At 40.8% G+C, this 20,793-nt stretch overlaps 2 protein-coding genes across 2 annotated transcripts in view; both read left to right on the forward strand.

Annotated features, from left to right (window-relative positions):
- Window positions 1–8,974: 8,974 nt before the first annotated feature.
- LOC309548302 (olfactory receptor 6N1-like) lies at window positions 8,975–16,514 on the forward strand (the record flags this gene model as incomplete). The annotated part of the gene is made up of 3 exons (XM_082248241.1): window positions 8,975–8,992; window positions 9,181–9,261; window positions 15,537–16,514. 3 exons carry the CDS (start codon window positions 8,975–8,977, stop codon window positions 16,512–16,514), a joined length of 1,077 nt encoding a protein of 358 aa, XP_082104367.1.
- Window positions 16,515–18,768: 2,254 nt separating this feature from the next.
- Window positions 18,769–20,793, forward strand: part of LOC309548303 (olfactory receptor 6N1-like) — a gene marked incomplete at both ends in the record, with an annotated part of 28,941 nt that continues 26,916 nt past the window's right edge. The window contains one exon of the mRNA XM_082248242.1: window positions 18,769–18,858. Coding sequence (XP_082104368.1) covers window positions 18,769–18,858 — 90 coding nt within the window. The remainder of the gene's footprint in view (window positions 18,859–20,793) is intronic.

Raw genomic sequence — 20,793 nt, forward strand, 5'->3', positions numbered from 1 at the left:
GCTACGTTGTTAGCCGAAACGCGTAGGATCAACATCGGATGATCTCTCTGTGAAAATCCAAGCAAGCTAGCCTGGAAAAACAGAGTTATTCATCCAAAATAAAAAGTCACCTTATTTTCACCATTGTCACGGAAACCCTTTTTCCGAAACTTACCTTTCTTCTACGCACCTTGGGTCTATAACCCAACACCCATGCACTATTATAACTGTCAGTTATAACTCTCGTTGAATATATTTTTCTATTTTTAAATAAATGTATTTTCTTTATACAACCGTGTATCCATCACTTGCCCTGAAAGTCCCACACTTTGGTTTGATGCACCAACATACCCCCCTATAGATTTACAGGGACGGAGGCAAACCCAACTAAGCTCTCCAGAGATCAACCCAACCCCCCTACAGGTATCTGGTAATGTAGCAAAGGTCCAAACAAATGGCAACCACTCCAACCTATAATTGGCCATTGCAACAAGGCCAAGGAGCACATGGAAGGCTGACGCATGTCAAAAAACAACGAAGGAAAATTCCCAGCTCACTTACCAACCAGCCTGCAACAAACCAAATTGTCCTGTCTAGCAGTTCACATTAAAAACTGTGGTTTAGTTTTTAAACATTTGCAAATATATGCGTGATTTGCTGGACCACTTCACAGCACCCTAGTGTACTGCAGTCCTAACTCTATATATTTGGAGAGTCTCCAAAGTTGGAGCACATATATAATAATGGATAGATTGAGGGCAGGCATGCCTGGAGGAAGCCCAACCCTCCTTAACTACCTCAATACTGGGCACTTAAACCCCCTTCCTTCCCAGACCAATTTTCAGCTTTTAGCGCTGTTGCAATTTGAATGACAATTGCGCGGTCATGCAACACTGTACCTAAACCAAATAGAGCTTTCTTTTGGTGGTATTTGATCACCGTCAGGTTTTTTCTTTTTTGGTGCACAAATAAAAAAAGACTGAAAAGTTTGAAAAAAAAAAAAAAGTTTTTTTGTTTAGGTTATAAAATTTTGTAAATAGATATGTTTTTTCCTGCACTGATGAGCACTGATGATGCCGCACTGACAGGCACTGATGAGGAGACACTGATGGGGTGGCACTGATGGGGTGGCACTAATATGCAGCACTGATGGGCACTGATAGGTAGCACTGATATGCAGCACTGATGGGCACTGATATGTGGCACTGATAGATAGCACTGATATGCAGCATTGGTGGGCACTGATAGGCAGCGCTGATGGGCACTGATAGGCAGCACTGATGGGCACTGATGGGCACTGATAGGTGGCACTGTTGGGTGGCAATGATCGGCACTGATGGGGGGCACTGATCGGCACTGATGGGGGGCACTGATAGGCACTGATAGGCGGCACTGGTGGGCAGTAATGGGCACTGGTGGGCGGCACTGATAGATGGCAATAACGGCACTGGTGGGCAGCACTGATAGATGGCATTGGTGGGCAACACTGATAGGGAGGGCACTGGGGGGCTCTCTGAGCCCTGCTTGCCATCCCTGGTGGCCATGGTGGGCATCCCTGGTGGTCATGGGTGGGCATCCCTGGTGGCTTAGTGGCACCCCTCCCCCCCCCCAAGGCTGCACTGGTAATCAATCATCTGATTACCAGCACAGACCCCCCCTGTGATCAGTGAGTAATTAGAAATACTCACTGATCACCCCAGCAGCAGCACCGATCCTCTTCTCTTCTCCTCACTGACAGGATCTGTCAGGAGGAGAAGAGATCGAAGCCGTTACAATGGCTCTATTTACATTACATGACGGCTGTGATTGGACACAGCCGTCATGTGATCAGGAGGGCCAATCACAGGGCCCTCCTGCCCAATGATGTTGCTCTGTGTCCGAGGGACACAGGCACATCGAGATCGCGCCGCTGCGCGTGCCCGCGGCGGCGCGATCTCTCTCCTTCTGAAGGACGTTCCGGAACGTCCATTCAGAAGGACGAGACTCCCGCCCGGCCGTATATTTACAATGGCCCGGGAAGGAGGTAGTTAAAGGTACAGGAATGCACTGAACACCCAGCAACAGCACAATCCACTAAAGTATCTAGTGCGTCCCTTAACCAATGAACCAATAGTACAAACAAATAACAACCACCCCAACCGATAACTGGTCATTGCAGCAAGGAATAACGCATGTCAAAAAGCAACGAAGACCATTCCCAGCTCACTTACCGACTGGCCTGCAACAAACTGAAATGTCCTGTCTAACAGTTCACGTTAAAACCAGGGGTTTAGTTTGCACACATTTGCAAAAGGTCAAGGCAAGCAGCAGACAATAAAGGTATCGGGTAATGTAGCAAATGTCAAGGCAGGCAGCAGACAATAAAGGTATAGAGTAATGTAGCAAAGGTCAAGGAAGGAAGCAGACAATAAAGGTATATAGTAATGTAGCAAAGGTCAAGGCAGGCAGCAGACAATAAAGGTATAGAGTAATGTAGTATAGGTCAAGGCAGGCAGCAGACAGTAGAGGTATCGAATAATGTAGCAAAGGTCAAGGCAAGCAGCAGACAGTAGAGGTATCGAATAATGTAGCAAAGGTCAGGGCAGGCAGCAGACAATAAAGGTATAGAGTAATGTAGCAAAGATCAAGGCAGGCAGCAGACAGTAGAGATATTGAATAATGTAGCAAAGGTCAAGGCAGGCAGCAGACAATAAAGGTACAGAGTAATGTAGCAAATGTCAAGGCAGGCAGCAGACAATAAAGGTATAGAGTAATGTAGCAAAGGTCAAAGCAGGCAGCAGACAATAAAGGTATAGAGTAATGTAGCAAAGGTCAAGGCAGGCAGCAGACAATAAAGGTATAGAGTAATGTAGCAAAGGTCAAGGCAGGCAGAAGACAGTAGAGGTATTGGGTAATGCAGCAAAGGTCAGGGCAGGCGAAAGACAATAAAGGTATCCGGTAACATTTAAAATCATCAGCAACAGGAACAAATAGAATAGTCAGGTGCACTTGATAAGCAGGAAACACTATCACAAGCACAAAGGTACAGGCTGATGAGCTTTAAATAAGGTGCTTACTTGTAATGTTCCGGTACCTTTGGTACCCTAAATTACACTTTCCACAAGTGTATGCGCCCTACCATTTACTTTTGGAAAGGTGCGCATACACCTTTAAGACTGGAGCTGTCATCACTCAGCGCCGGACTAGATGGCTATTTAAGGCGTCGGTTCTCACTCACATGTGTTCGTTCAAACACCCTTATCTGGATGCTAACCTTGCTTGAAGCTTCCATGCTTGCAAGCTTACTTCGCTGACGGAACCTCGCTGCGCTGATCCCTGTATCCCGCTACTGGATCATCCGCCTCTCCTGAACCACCCTTCGGCTGTATCGCTAATAGTGCTAAGTACCCCGCAGGGGAATTCTCTATAAACTTATACTAAGCTTACACTATCTAGCTCTGCATAGTAGAGACTGTTTATCACATCTGCATAAACTAGATTGCTAGCTCTTGAGACTACTGCTACTTTTCTGCACTGGGTTGATCTCTTTTGTATGTCCACCTGCTATTCTATCATCTGCTATCATACAACATTGCTAAACCTTCCTGCATCCATCTGCTACTGTCTCACCTTCAAGTGCCTTCCACACATGATGAGTCATTGAGGTTGGGAATGGTATCTCAGCATATCTCTTACATGGCTACTGACGTGGAACTATTTCTGCAGCTGAAAATCCACACCATATAAAAAACGCAGGAGCGTTACAGATTGAACGAACCTAAAAATGGATTCAGCAGAAATAGTTCCAGAAATAACCACTCAGGTGACACAATTAAAACAGCAAGTATCTGCGTTAATACACGCACTTGCTGAATTAAAAGAAGACAATCAGGCTCTGTCGCAGCAGGTAATTAGACTGACACAACTTACCTCTGCTCAGTCCCCTGAACCCAAGATAAATCCCCCTTTGGTATTTACAGGCGATCGCAAAAAATTTCGCGAATTTAAAAACGCATGTGAGTTACTTTTTTTGCTAAAACCTCGTACCTACCTTACTGATCACATTAAGGTTTGTACTATTATTTCTTACCTATCAAGCGATCCTCGAGCCTGGGCAGATTCTCTTTTTGAGAAAAACGACCAGCTTCTCAACTCCTATGCCTTGTTCCTGGCAGAACTCACTAGCCTATATGATGACCCCAATAGGCAGAGTACTGCTGATCTTCAGTTAAGATCCTTGAAACAAGGAAGGAGGCCTGTGGAAGACTTTGTCGCAGAGTTCAAGAGATGGACCCTTGATTCAGAATGGAATGATGCATCTCTGAAAACCCAATTTAGGCTTGGCCTATCAGAAGCCGTTAAGGACGAGCTCGCCCGAGCGGATCTGCCAAAAACCCTGGATGCATTAATACAACTCAGTATTACCATAGATAGAAGACTACGAGAAAGAAAGGCTAAAAAGATGGGAATGCCATTATCCGTTTCCTCTCGGAGTCTGGCCGTTCCTATGGAGGTAGGAACCATACGCCCACCGCTATCAACTATGGAAAAAGCCAAAAGACGAAATGAAAATCTCTGCTTGTACTGTGCATCCCCGGATCACAAGATAAACGTCTGTCCCCTAGTCAACAAAAAGAAGGGTGAGTGTTCACATGTCTCTCTAGGAGGATTGACAACTTCATTCACTAACCCCTACATTTCTGTTTTTTTGACATTACAGTGGGACCAGAACAGGATTACTACTAAGGCCATGATTGACACAGGATCTTGTGGAAATTATATGGATATATGTTTTGCTGCTTTAAATAAAATTCCTATTATTTCTAAACTCAAACCTGTCTCAGTAAGTCTTATTACCGGTGTTCCGTTATCCTCTGGTCCGATCACCGATCAGACACAAGCACTTCTAGTCACTATTAACGAGTCTCATAGGGAGACTACTACCTTCGATCTAATACCATCACCCCACTTTCCCATTGTGTTGGGACTTCCCTGGTTGCACACACACCAACCAACCATAGATTGGAAGAAACGGTCCTTGACCTTCCCTTCTTGTTATTGCGAGGAAACGTGTAACCTCCCGTTTTCCGGGAAGATTCTGTCTGTGGTGACAGATGAGATTGCACCACTATGTTATCAGGATCTTTCTGAGGTTTTTCTTGAGAAAAATGCTCAAGCATTACCTCCTCATCGAGACTATGATTGTAGCATTGATCTACTCCCAAATAGCAAATTGCCGTTCGGTCATGTTTATCCTCTTTCACAGGATGAACTTGCCCATCTCAAAACCTATTTGGATGAGAACTTGGAAAAAGGTTTTATTAGACCTTCCACTTCTTCCACAGCAGCAGGACTCTTTTTTGTTCGCAATAAAGATTCAAGTCTCAGACCTATCATCGACTACAGGAAATTGAATGCTATCACAATAAAAGATCGCTATCCTCTACCGCTTATCCCTGAGCTCATTGAGCAGGTGCGTGGAGCTACCTATTTTTCAAAATTAGACCTGAAAGGAGCATACAATCTCATTCGAATCCGTGATGGACACGAGTGGAAGACTGCGTTCAGAACTAGATACGGATTGTTCGAATATCTTGTGATGCCATTCGGCCTATGCAATGCCCCTGCAGTTTTCCAACGATTTATAAACGATATTTTTAAAGACTTACTAGATGTCTGTGTTGTGGTATATCTGGACGATATACTTATATATTCACGGACCCTGTCTGAACACATAAGACATGTAAGACTTGTATTATCGAGATTGCTTGCACATAATCTTTATGTGAAGCTGAAGAAATGCTTGTTCCATAAAGATGAGGTACTCTTTCTAGGCTACATCATATCCAAAACAGGAATCGAGATGGACATGAGTAAAATATCCTGCATTCAGGATTGGCCTACACCAACTACACGCAAGGCGCTACAGCGATTCCTGGGATTTTCAAATTTCTACAGGAAGTTCATAAAAAACTTTTCTGCTATTGTGAGACCCCTCACACAGCTCACTAGCATAAAAATACCATTTAAATGGTCAGAAGAAGCAAATAAGGCTTTCCACTTGTTAAAGACAAGGTTTAATTCCGCTCCCATATTACGCCATCCAGACCCATCCCTCCAATACATTCTAGAGGTAGATGCGTCAAACCTGGCAGTAGGAGCAATACTCTCCCAACGACCTACCCCCACTTCACCACTTCATCCAGTCGCCTTTTTTTCTAAATCCCTGAGCAGTCCCGAGATAAATTACCCCGTGGGTGAGAAGGAACTGCTTGCTATAAAATTGGCTCTGGAGAATTGGCGACATTTACTCGAAGGCACCCAATTACCAATAATTATATACACCGACCATAAAAACCTCCAATATCTTCAGACTAGCAATCGCATCGACAGGTACGATGGTCACTATTCTTTCTAAGGTTTAACTTCCTAGTGACCTACACACCTGCAGATAAGAACAAAAAGGCGGATGCACTATCACGACTAACTGAAGAAAACTACTTTGAAATTCCTTCCGTTCCTATAATACCTCACAAACGCATTATTGGAGTTGTCCGTTCCTTGAAGGAAGAGGTTCTGCATGGTATAAGTTTGGATTCACCCCCACCACAACTAACTACCGATGCAGAAGGCTTCCTCTACTACAACGACAAACTTTACATACCACCTACCATACGCACCAAGATCTTGGAATTATCGCATGATGTGCCTATGGCAGGACATATGGGTATGACAAAGACTTTCAATTTGATTTCTCGGCAATTCTGGTGGCCTGACATGAAAACATCTATACAAAAATTCGTCTCTTCATGCAATGTCTGTGCCAGGTCCAAAATTGACACTACGAGACCATCGGGTCTACTATGCAGTCTACCAATACCCCAAACTCCATGGGAGGTTCTGTCATTGGACTTCATCGTAGAATTGCCTCCTTCCAAAGGATTTAATACCATCTTGGTGTCAGTGGACCATCTGACAAAGATGGCACATTTCATTGCTATTCGCAGACTACCTTCGTCCAAACAAACGGCAGAACTCCTGATGAAACATGTCTTCAGATTACATGGTATCCCAAAAACTCTTTTGTCTGACCGTGGATCCCAATTTATTTCTAAATTCTGGCAAGAACTATATCACATACTACGGATTGAGCGGAAGCTCACTTCTCCTTACCATCCGCAGACCAACGGACAGACTGAAAGAGTCAACCAATGCATCGAGCAGTATTTACGTTGTTACACTTCTTACCAACAGGATGATTGGTTGGATCTTCTCCCCCTGGCAGAATTTGCCTACAACAACGCAACTCACAGTACAACCAAGCAGAGTCCGTTCTACTTGAACTATGGGTTCCATCCCTCTATTCTCCCTCCACGCATCCTTCCTTCAAATAACCCAGTAGCCTCAGACTATCTTTCCCAAATAAAGGATTCTCTGGGTTTACTAAATACTACCATTGCACACGCTCACAGTCAACAAAAGAAGTACTATGATCTTCGTAGAAGACCTTCTCCACAGTATACTATCGGGGACCTCGTTTGGCTCTCAACAAAAAACTTGAGACTGAAGATCCCTAGCAAAAAGCTTGGACCTCTGTTCTTGGGACCTTTCCCAATCAAGAAACTTATTGGAAAAGCTGCAGTGCAGCTTACATTGCCAATGGACCTAAAAATCCATCCCATTTTCCATGTGTCGCTACTAAAACCCCATGTTCCGGACCAAGGAATAAGGCCTAATATTCCACCTCCCCCTCCTGTACAAGTTGAAGGTGGAGAAGAATACGAGATAAAAGAGATTCTGGATTCTTGTATCTACAGAAGAAGACTTCAGTACTTGGTTAGATGGAAGAACTATGGGCCCCAAGACGACACCTGGCTAAACACCTCTGACATACATGCCCCTAGATTAATCCGCAATTTTCATGCGAGATACCCAGACAAACCAGCTCCAGAGGCCTTCAGGAGCAGGCCTTAAGGGGGGGGTATTGTAATGTTCCGGTACCTTTGGTACCCTAAATTACACTTTCCACAAGTGTATGCGCCCTACCATTTACTTTTGGAAAGGTGCGCATACACCTTTAAGACTGGAGCTGTCATCACTCAGCGCCGGACTAGATGGCTATTTAAGGCGTCGGTTCTCACTCACATGTGTTCGTTCAAACACCCTTATCTGGATGCTAACCTTGCTTGAAGCTTCCATGCTTGCAAGCTTACTTCGCTGACGGAACCTCGCTGCGCTGATCCCTGTATCCCGCTACTGGATCATCCGCCCTTTCTGAACCACCCTTCGGCTGTATCGCTAATAGTGCTAAGTACCCCGCAGGGGAATTCTCTATAAACTTATACTAAGCTTACACTATCTAGCTCTGCATAGTAGAGACTGTTTATCACATCTGCATAAACTAGATTGCTAGCTCTTGAGACTACTGCTACTTTTCTGCACTGGGTTGATCTCTTTTGTATGTCCACCTGCTATTCTATCATCTGCTATCATACAACATTGCTAAACCTTCCTGCATCCATCTGCTACTGTCTCACCTTCAAGTGTCTATCACCTACCACCTCCACTCAACCTATCCCTCAACCTTCATCATTGTGTTACCACATGCATAAAGTCACTCTAAGAACCAGCTTGCTAATTGTGTGTATTTACTGGCTGAAATAAGACCTTCCACACATGATGAGTCATTGAGGTTGGGAATGGTATCTCAGCATATCTCTTACATGGCTACTGACGTGGAACTATTTCTGCAGCTGAAAATCCACACCATATAAAAAACGCAGGAGCGTTACATTACTACGCTATGGATCAATCCCAGAGCTGGGGGGGGAGGGGGGGCATGTGGTCAAACTCCTTATGCCACTGCTGACAGGGAAGACAGGGAAGGTACAAGGCAGCAGCAAGGTACTGCTGGGAGAAGCTGAAAGGATTAATCCCATTATTCAGCAACCAAGACGCTAACTGAAACGAGGAGTAACGCCACCCAACTGCCTTTAGGAGCAAGAATCAGATAGCAATGGCTGCTGGTGGACAGGTAAGTAAGCAAACTGCCTACCAGAAACTCATGTGGTATATGAAAAGGTCACCCAGGGTGTGAGGAATATTTGCTAAGACTTTGAGTTTAATGGGATGGGAGACAATTATAGGGATTTATTTATTTATAATACTGGTATAACTTTTTTTCACTTTTTCTTGTTTCTCTGCTTTCTTTGTTTCATTTAGATCCTTCATCTATGGATCAGACCCAGAAGAATCGCAGAAGTAGAACTCAGTGATTCTCACAAGACACCACTCTTGCAAGAGGTATGTATTACAGTGCTTCTTTTAACCATTGAATAACAATATGGAGGCCATATTTAATCAGAGTTTCAATTGAACTTTGAGACTCTTTACATCTTTATTTTTGGCAGGTCCCGACCTAAAGAGGAGCGAGAGGGGCCGCAGTCCGCACTGGGTACCCGGGTGTTTGTTCTGTGGGGGTGTCTGTACTGGGGTACTGGAGGGTCCATACTGAGGAGGGTCTCTACTGGGAGGTCTGTACTGAGGAGGGTCTCTACTGGGGGGTCTGTACTGAGGAGGGTCTCTACTGGGGGGTCTGTACTGAGGAGGGTCTCTACTGGGGGGTCTGTACTGAGGGATGTCTGTAGTGGGGGGGAGCTGTACTGAGGGGTTTGGCTGGGAACAGTGTCTGTACTGAGGTGGTGGGCTGGGAGGGGGTATTCAGGGCTGTGTGGGAAGATCTGTACTGGGGGTCTGTTCTGGGGTGTTTGTACTAGGGAGGTCTGTACTGATTAGGGGTCTGTACTCAGGGTCCATACTGAGGAGTGTCTCTATTGTGGGGGTCTGTACTGAGAGTGATCTGTACTCAGGGATGTCTGTAGTGAGTGTGGGGGATCTGTACTGAGGGGTTTGGCTAGCAACAGTGCCTGTACTGAGATGGTGGGCTGGGAGGGGGGATTCACGGCTTTGGGGAAGATCTGTACTGGTGGAGATTGGTGCTGTTGGATGAAACCTTTACTGTGGGGGATATGGAAATACAAAATAATAACGTTTACTATTTCAAATATACAGAACTAACGTATAAAGAATAGGACTTTTTAAATGTATTTAGTATTTAGTTTTAGTTCTGAACATAATAAAGGGTAAAAAAAAAATCATACAGTATATATATATACACACTATATTACCAAAAGTATTGGGACGCCTGCCTTTACACGCACATGAACTTTAATACCATCCCAGTCTTAGCCTGTAGGGTTCAATATTGAATTGGCCCACCCTTTGCAGCCATAACAGCTTCCACACTTCTGGGAAGGATGTCCACAAGGTTTAGGAGTGTCTATGGGAATGTTTGACCATTCTTCCAAAAGTGCATTTGTGAGGTCAGGCACTGATGTAGACGAAAAGGCCTGGTTCGCAGTGTCTGCTCCAATTCATCCCAAAGGTGTTCTATCGGGTTGAGTTTAGGATTTTGAGCAGGCCAATCAAGTTCCTCCACCCCAAACTCACTCATCCATGTCTTTATGGACCTTGCTTTGTGCATTGGTGGGCAGTCATGTTGGAACAGGAAGGGGCCATCCCCAAACTGTTCTCACAAAGTTGGGAGCATTGGTATGCTGACGCCTTAAGAGTTCCCTTCACTGGAACTAAGGGGTCAAACCCAACCCCTGAAAGACAACCCCACATCATAATCCCTCCTTCACCAAATGATTTGGACCAGCGCACAAAGTAAGGTCCATAAAGACATGGATGAGCAAGTTTGAAGTTAGTTCCAGTGAAGGGAACTCTGAAGGCGTCAGCATACCAAGACATTTTGGACAATTTCATGCTCCCAACTTTGAGGGAACAGTTTGGGGATGGTCCCTTCCTGTTCCAACATGACTGCCCACCAGTGCACAAAGCAAGGTCCATAAAGACATGGATGAGGGAGTTTGGAGTGGAGGAACTTGACTGGCCTGCACAGAGTCCTGACATCAACCCGATAGAACACCTTTGGGATGAATTTGAGCGGAGACCGCGAGTCAGACCTTCTCGTCTGACATCAGTGCCGGGCTTCACAAATGCGCTTCTGGAAGAATGGTCAAACATTCCCATAGACACTCCTAAACCTTGTGTATAGCCTTCCCAGAAGAGTTGAAGCTGTTATAGCTGCAAAGGGTGGGCCAACTCAATATTGAACCCTACAGACTAAGCCTGGGATGCCATTAAAGTTCATGTGCGTGTAAAGGCAGGCGTCCCAATACTTTTGGTAATATAGTGTATGTCATATACAATATATATATATGATTGATACATCCTTTATTTAGGAAAACAATACAATGAAAGTTTATAACAATATAAATAAAACAAAATACAAATCCTTAGATTAGTTTATACAGGGCAAGGCATATGGGAGAGTTATTTTCAATTTAATTAATTATAACCACAACAACAATAACAACAACATCAACATCAACAGGGCATTACAAGAAGCTCAGATGTCAACAAGGACTAATTATTCCTCTGAGATTTATAATTGGAATTATACCCCCTGTATGGTTTACAACCAGGAGTTTAAAAGAAAGATTAATAACAGCGTAGTTTAATTATCAGCAGGGCAAAGCAAAGGCAAAGCTATGCAACATGTGTGCCAAATACTAACATTTATTTAAACACTGGGTGTAAAGTTCAGTTTATTTCATTCAACTTCGAAAAAGTGAAATTTCTTAAGAGTGCAAATTCTTGAAAAAAGTTTTCTGGTATACAGTATTTTTTTGCTATGGGAGTGGATCTATGGAAGGTAAGTTTAATAAAGGGTTAATATAAAAATGTAAATGTATTAAATCACCAACACCAATATAAATGTATATTTTTTATACAAAATTGATATTCCACATTCCTGTCCAGTGTCTATAGTACCATCAAAGTCCATCATGCCTCTACCTCTCCCTTTTATACATGCAGATTAGGAAGTAGGTACCCCTTTACACAATTTGACATCCTGGAATTCAATAAATAATAATAATAATAATAAAAGAATACTGGTACTATTACTACCACTACTACTACGACTAGTAATAATAATAATAATAATAATAAAATAATACTGGAACTACTATTACTACCACTACTACTACGACTAGTAATAATAATAATAATAATAATAATAATAATAAAATAATACTGGAACTACTATTACTACCACTACTACTACGACTAGTAATAATAATAATAATAATAAAAATACAACTACTGCTACCAATACCACTGTTATATAATAATAATAATAATATAATAAATAATATAATAATAATCATAATAAAATAATAATAATTATAATACTAATAATAATAATTTTAATACAAAAATTACTACTACTATATAAATACAGTGCATATACTTTTTTTTTTTTTATTATATATAAGGTTATGGTGTCCTAAAACGGTGTGTCCAGGGATAATGCAGTAGTACTGGAGCCTTCCATGCAGTTCAAAGGTGAATAGTAACTTCCCACAGCTCTTTAACTACTTCTGGACCGGAAGGTTTTACCCCCTTAATGACCAGGTCAATAAATAATAATATCAATTTTGTATAAAAATCTAAATGTATTAAATCACCAACATCAATATAAATTTATATTTTTATACAAAATTGATATGCCCCGTTCATGTCCAGTGTCTATGGTACCATCAAAGTCCATCATGCCTCTACCTCTCCTTTTTATACATGCAGATTAGGAAGTAGGTACCTTTACACAATTTTACACCCTGGAATTCAATAAATAATAATAATAATAATAATAATAATAATAATAATAATAATAATAATAATAATAATAATAAAATAATACTGGTACTACTACTACTACTACTACTACTACTAGTAATAATAATAATAATAAAAATACAACTACTGCTACCAATACTACTGTTAATAATAATAATAATAATAATAATAATAATAATAATAATAATAATAATAATAATAATAATAATAATAATAATTTTAATTATGGAAAAACATAATAATAATAATTTTAATAAAAAAATTACTACTACTTTATAAATACAGTGCAAATACTTTTTTTTTCTTTTTAATATATAAGGTTATGGTATCCTAAAACGGTGTGTCCAGGGATAATTCTAGCAGTAGTACTGGAGCCTTCCATGCAGTTCAAAGGTAAATAATAACTTCCCACAGCTCTTTAACCACTTCTGGACCGGAAGATTTTACCCCCTTAATGACCAGGTCAATAAATAATAATATCAATTTTGTATAAAAATCTAAATGTAAATCACCAACATCAATATAAATGTATATTTTTATACAAAATTGATATTCCCACGTTCATCTCCAGTGTCTATGGTACCATCAAAGTCCATCATGCCTCTACCTCCCCTTTTTATACATGCAGATTAGGAAGTAGGTACCCCTTTACACAATTTGACAACCTGGAATTCAATTAATAATAATAATAATAATAATAATAATAATAATAATAATAATAAAAAAATAATACTGGTACTACTACTACCACTACTACTACTACTACTACTACTACTACTACAACTAGTAATAATAATAACAATAAAAATACAACTACTGCTACCAAGACTACAGTTAATAATAATACTACTACTAATAAATTATAATCATAATACAAATAATAATAATAATTGTAATACAAAAATTACTACTACTATATAAATACAGTGCAAATACTTTTTAAAAAAATTATATATAAGGTTATGGTATCCTAAAACGGTGTGTCCAGGAATAATGCTACCAGTAGTACTGGAGCCTTCCGTGCAGTTCAAAGGTAAATAGTAACTTCCCACAAGGTTTTACCCCCTTAATGACCAGGCCATTTTTTGCGATACGGTACTGCGTTAATTTAATTTAACAGACAATTGCGCGGTCGTGCGATGCTGTACCCAAATAAAATCGATTTCCTTTTTTTCCCACAAATAGAGCTTTCTTTTGGTGGTATTTGATCACCTCTGCCGGTTTTATTTTTTGCGCTATAAACAAAAAAATTGAACGACAAATTTTGAAAAACAAAAAATATTTTTTACTTGATGCTATAAAACACATCCGCTAAGAAAAATTTAAAAAATATAATTTCTTCATCAATTTATGTCAATATGTATTCTGCTACATATTTTTTTGTAAACAAAATCTCAAAAGGCATATATTGATTGGTTTTTGCAAAAGTGCCTACAAACCATTGGATGTTTCTATGGCAATTTTTTTTTCTTTTTTTTTTTTACTAGTAATGGCGGCTATCAGCGTTTTTTAGCGGGACTGCAACATTGCAGCGGACAAATCGGACACCTGACACTTTTGTCATTTTTTTGGGGGGACCGGTGACAATACTACAGTGAACAGTGCTAAAATTATGCACTGTTACTGTAATAATGACACAAGCAGGGAAGGGGTTAACACTAGGGGCAATCAAAGGGTTAAATGTGTCCCTAGGGTGTGCTTTCTAACTGTGTGGGGGATGGACTCACTGGATGAACACAGAGATTCATGTTCTTGCTTAGCAGGAACACAAGATTACTGTGTTCATCCCTGACAGAACTTGTTTACATCGGCAGACCGCCATTCTACTTCTCTAGGGAGCGATCGCGGGTGGCTGAGCACATTGTGTCCTCCGGATGTGCTGATTGGCTCCCTCTGTGGCCAAACGGCACATGCACGCCTCCACTGGCTTTTGCACAAAACGACATACCGGTACGTCGTTTCGCACAATAGAGCCGACCTGCTGCTGTATCTATACTGTGGCTGGTCTGCAAGTGGTTCAATGTTATATATTTTATATTTTCATCCTATTATTATTGTTTTATAAGACAAACAAGGCTTTCTTTAGTGATTTTTTAAAAATTATTTTTATTTTTTATTTTTTTAAATGCTACAATGAAACCAGCTCTTAGACAAATGCAGAGGCTTTCATTGTTGCACACCCTCTGAAAATGCTACAGTAGTTGTCCCAGACTTCATTATGTTCTTCATCACAATGATCCAAATTAAGCATGATAGTCAAGAATTACAGAACAACACATCTTAGTAATTATGCCGTGTCAGTGGATGAGATAGTATTAGATCCACTAGATTAGCTTGGGCACAAGCCAACTAAAAAAAAAAATATATATATATATATATATATATATATACAGTATCTCACAAAAGTGAGTACACCCCTCACATTTTTTTAATTATTTTATTCAATCTTTTCATGTGACAACACTGAAGAAATGACACTTTGCTACAATGTAAAGTAGTGAGTGTACAGCTTCTTCTTCTGTGATGTCGTCATGAAGAGGGGAAGAGGTCTCCAGTGGCAAACTGTGAAGCTCTGGTGCCCACGAGGGTTAAGGCAGTGCTCGAAAATAATGTTGGCCACAAAAAATATGAACACTTTGGGCCCAATTTGGACATTTTGACATAGGGGTGTACTCACTTTTGTTGCCATTTATATTGAAAATTAAGGTCAAATGGTTAAAATCAAAAAAATGAGCATTGTGTTGAATCCTTGAAAATTTTTGTTGCTTCAGGTGAGCTATAATTAAGTAATTTTCTTAATTTCTATGATCTAGGTTAATGAAGATTACTTGAAATCAGTAGTTTCTTCTAATGTAACGTTCACCCATGTGACGGAATTCATCATTTTTGGATTCCAGAGCCTCCAGAATTACCACATTTTGCTTTTTTGTGTATTACTTTGTATCTACCTCCTCACCCTCTCTGGCAATGGCATTATCTTCTTCTTGGTCATCTTTGACCAGCATCTCCACACTCCAATGTACTTCTTTGTCGGCAACTTGTCCTTTTTAGACATGACTTACACCTCGGTAACCATCCCAAAGATGTTGGCTAAGTTCCTGATGAACCTGGATACCATTTCCTACAATGCCTGCTTTGCACAGATGTATATTTTTCTTTCTTTAGGTTCAACAGAGTGTCTACTCCTGGCCGTAATGGCCTACGATCGCTACATAGCTATATGCTCTCCCTTACACTACCAAACCATCATGACAAGACGATTGTATTTATCACTCTCAGCTGTAGCTTGGTCTGGGGGGTTTGCAACTCCACTCACAGCCACACTTCTTGCCTTAAAGTTACCTTATTGTGGTTCCAATATCATCCATCATTACTACTGTGATCATCCTCCACTGCTCCAGTTGGCCTGTGCCAACACATCCTTTAATGTAGCTGTAGGGTCTTCCATGGCTGCCTTTCTCATTTTGATAAGCTTTATTTTAGTTGTCATATCATATATTAGGATTATTATAGCTATTCTCAAAATCAGTTCCCATGCTGGCCGTAAGAAGACATTTTCTACCTGCGCCTCTCACTTTGCAGTGGTGAGTTTATTTTTCCTGCCCCTTATCTTTATGTACATTCGTCCAAAAGCCTCCTACTCATCTGATGTGGACTCTTTAGTGGCCTTTTTATATACAGTATTAACTCCCATGATGAATCCCTTTATATACAGCCTGAGAAACAAGGACATTAAAGAGGCTTTCCAGAGAAAAATAACTTGCAAGTCTGCTTTTTCTAACATTGAATAGAATCTATTTAAAGAACACATTTTTGGTTGGATAAACTGATATTATCTTTTTTTTTTTTTTTTAATATTTTAAAGCCAGTTGCTCACTACTTTTGAGATCTGTATTTGAGCAAAATGTACAAACAACGTGACACTGCTGCCGCCACATGCAGCTACTCTTGTTGGCTAGGCTGCCAATACATTCAAGTAAGAAAAGATACCTAAGAAGCAGAAATGCAATATTCAAAGACTTGTTTTAGGTCAAAGGTAAAAATCCATCCGGTACACATGAATAGGGACCTGCTGGTGCAAAATACATCAAGGCGTTAAAAAAGTGAATCTGCCGCAGGTCAACCCAGCCAGAAATGTAGGGTCAACAAACAAACATGGCTTTAACTTGGCTCTATTCAAGTCATGCTCCCAAACACATTTTGCCCCACTCACAGGCTTATGCAGGTCATGCATGGGTCAAATTCCGAACTAATTTTCTTTAGAAAATCAGAAATTTTTGTGCCTTTTGTGATCAGATGGTGCCACCATTGATTTCAAAATTCGGCACTGGGGAGCTACAGTTCATTGAGGGAACCATGAATGCCAACATGTACTGTGACATACTGAAGCAGAGCATGATCCCCTCCCTTCAGAGACTGGGGCCACAGGGCAGTTCTCCAACATAACGACCCCAAACACACCTCAAAGAGGACCACTGCCTTGCTAAAGAAGCTGAGGGTAAAGGTGATAGACTAGGTAAGCATGTCTCCAGACCTAAACCCTATTGAGCATCTGTGGTGCATCCTCAAATGGAAGGTGGAGGAACACAAGGTCTCTAACATCCACCAGCTCCGTGATGTCGTCATGAAAGAGTGGAAGAGGACTCCAGTGGCAACCTGTGAAGCTCTGGTGAACTCCATGCCCAAGAGGGTTAAGGCAGTGCTTGAAAATAATGGTGGTCACATAAAATATTAACACTTTGGGCCCAATTTGGACATTCAAAAAAGTGAATCTGCCGCAGGTCAACCCAGCCAGAAATGTAGGGTCAACAAACAAACATGGCTGCCTTCAACTTGGCTCTATTCAAGTCATGCTCCCAAACACATTTTGCCCCACTCACAGGGCTTATGCAGGCCATACATGGGTCAAATTCCGAACTAATTTTCTTTAGAAATTCAGAGATTTTTGTGCCTTTTGTGATCCGATGGTGCCACCATTAATTTCAAAATTCGACCAACCAAGCCTTCAATTTCACCTCCTGTCGCTACATAAAAAAATGTTCAATCTTCTTTTCTTCTGCTCGTGCGCATTTCTTTTTTGATTATATTTCTCACACGATTTTCCCACAGGCTAATGAAGAGACCATCTCAGCTCTGTAAACATGTGCTGGGGAAAAGAAAGCGAATCCAGCACACACCAACCAAGCGTTAAGTTTAAAGTCAAGAAACAAACAGGGCTTCAGCCTGGCTCCATCTAGGCTCCATCCAGTCCATGCCCTGAGACAAATTACCCCTCAACTACAGGGCTTAATCATGGAGGTTTTGGAACATTTGAAAAATCATTTATTTTTTAAAAGATTTCCAACATGCCCGATCACTCAAATTCGATAGCCGCATGAAAATTAGTAATTGATGTGGCCCACTAATGGAACGAAATTCGAAAGAAAATTCTTCAATAAGATTTTCAAAAGAAAATTCTTTTGAAATTCCACCCATATATGGCAGGCCTTAGACATGGAGGTCCAGAACCTCCATGACTATGCCCTATGGATGGGGAGTAATGTGTCTTGAGGCATGGCCTGGATGGAACCTGGATGGAGCCTGGATGGAGCCTGGATGGAGCCTGGATGGAGCCAGGCTGAAGCCCTGTTTGTTTGTTGACTTTACACTTCAAACTTGGTTTGTGTGTGGTGGATTTGCTTTCTTTTCCCCAGCATATGTTTACAGAGCTGAGACGGTCTCTTCATTAGCCTGTAGAAGTCAACAGAGCTCTGAATGGTTCCCTGGAGCAGCGACCCAAGTTTTCTATGGTTGCGTCAAGGCATCAGCTGCAAACCTGGTAGATTTGTGTATTTGAAACAAATTAAATTAATGCGTTTGTGCATTTATCTTAAATAATCTCCAGTTATTGCAATACTGCATTTCTAATCTCCTTTTTTACTTGAACGTTTTGAACAAAATACTTGATTATTGAATATTTTGCAACTGTGAAACTAGCTTTCGAGATAAGGCTCAGGTTGGTAGCTGCCATGGGTTTATGGCAAAGCCCAAGGGTTTTCGATAGTCATGATTTTACAAGCATTTAGCCAAAGCTTTGGCAGCTTCGCCCCCAGAAATAAGGAACAAACCATAGTGCTCAGATTCAATAATCCGAAGGTATATATAACACAGCCTCCCCACTAAATAAGGGTGAGCAAACATTCTTTGACAATAATTTGCTTATTAGCCCTGCAAATGGCCAGAGCTGAAAAACAATACCCCCCCCCCCCCCAATACACTTTAATAGTGATTACAGTATTTGTAAATCCATAATTATTTGTGAACCAATATAAACAAACCAAATAAAAGCTAAGCAACCTAATTGAATAGCTAAGTAAGTAAGTTGGCACTTAAAAAAAGTGTTTCACCTCACTTACAATCAATATAATAACCAAAATAATGTAGTGTTACCCCCCTAAAGAATTAAAAACATTTAATGAATAGGTCCTACTAAGGAAGTCCCATATTGGAAACAGCATGTGTAGGGCGGCCCCGACACTGATGACGTCATCATGCTAGGTGGATCAAAAATGTCAAACTTGAGGTAGTGAGCGATTCCTTTACACTGCTTTTGCCAGTTGTCTTGTTGGAAGAAACCTAATATGCACTTTGATTTACACACATTTGTAAGTGTTTTATAATTAAATAATAATTATTATTATAATAAAATAAATCGAGAGAGCTTCCTCTTCTTCTCATTCACTTAGATATAGTCCAGTATATGAATATATTACAGTGATAGCACGCACAATTCGATGTAAAATTAGAGTCAACTTTCAATTCGAATTTCAGGAAATTTGGATGAATTTTGTTTCGTTATTCAGAGAATTCAGTAAAATTTGTTTGTACTGTAATTCGGGGGGTCGGATATATCTGAATCTGTGAATAACTAAAAATTTGGCCGAATATTTATTTGGAACGAAACCAACTGGACATGTCTATCACAGAGGCACTTAGCCATTCAGAGAAAGAGATGTATTCTTTCAATGAATACAAAGCTTCCTCTGATTGGCTGAGTCAGAGAGGTGGACTGATGATGTTACAACCTCTGTCTCAATCAATCAGAGGAAGCTTTGCATTCATTGCTAGAATACATTGCTTACTCTAAATGGCTGAGTGCCGCTGTGATAGACTACTTTGTTCCAGGTATGAGAAAGTGCGGCATGCTGTATGTGGCTGCAGTTACATACAGATTATACTGCACATCCAGTGGCCTCACATGTTTGTGAGCTGGCCCAAACAAACTACAGTGCCTTGCGGAAGTATTCAGCCCCCTTGAACTTTGCGACCTTTTGCCACATTTCAGGCTTCAAACATAAAGATATAAAACTGTAATTTTTTGTGAAGAATCAACAACAAGTGGGACACAATCATGAAGTGGAACGAAATTTATTGGATATTTCAAACTCTTTTAACAAATAAAAAACGGAAAAATTGGGCGTGCAAAATTATTCAGCCCCCTTAAGTTAATACTTTGTAGCTCCACCTTTTGCTGCGATTACAGCTGTAAGTCGCTTGGGGTATGTCTCTATCAGTTTTGCACATCGAGAAACTGAAATTTTTGCCCATTCCTCCTTGTAAAACAGCTCGAGCTCAGTGAGGTTGGATGGAGAGCGTTTGTGAACAGCAGTTTTCAGTTCTTTCCACAGATTCTCGATTGGATTCAGGTCTGGACTTTGACTTGGCCATTCTAACACCTGGATATGTTTATTTGTGAACCATTCCATTGTAGATTTTGCTTTATGTTTTTGATCATTGTCTTGTTGGAAGACAAATCTCCGTCCCAGTCTCAGGTCTTTTGCAGACTCCATCAGGTTTTCTTCCAGAATGGTCCTGTATTTGGCTCCATCCATCTTCCCATCAATTTTAACCATCTTCCCTGTCCCTTCAGAAGAAAACAGACCCAAACCATGATGCTGCCACCACCATGTTTGCAGTGGGGATGGTGTGTTCAGGGTGATGAGCTGTGTTGCTTTTACGCCAAACATAACGTTTTGCATTTTTGCCAAAAAGTTTGATTTTGGTTTCATCTGACCAGAGCACCTTCTTCCA

Source organism: Pelophylax lessonae (assembly GCF_965119305.1).
Source record: "Pelophylax lessonae genome assembly, chromosome: 2".
NCBI lineage: Eukaryota > Metazoa > Chordata > Amphibia > Anura > Ranidae > Pelophylax > Pelophylax lessonae.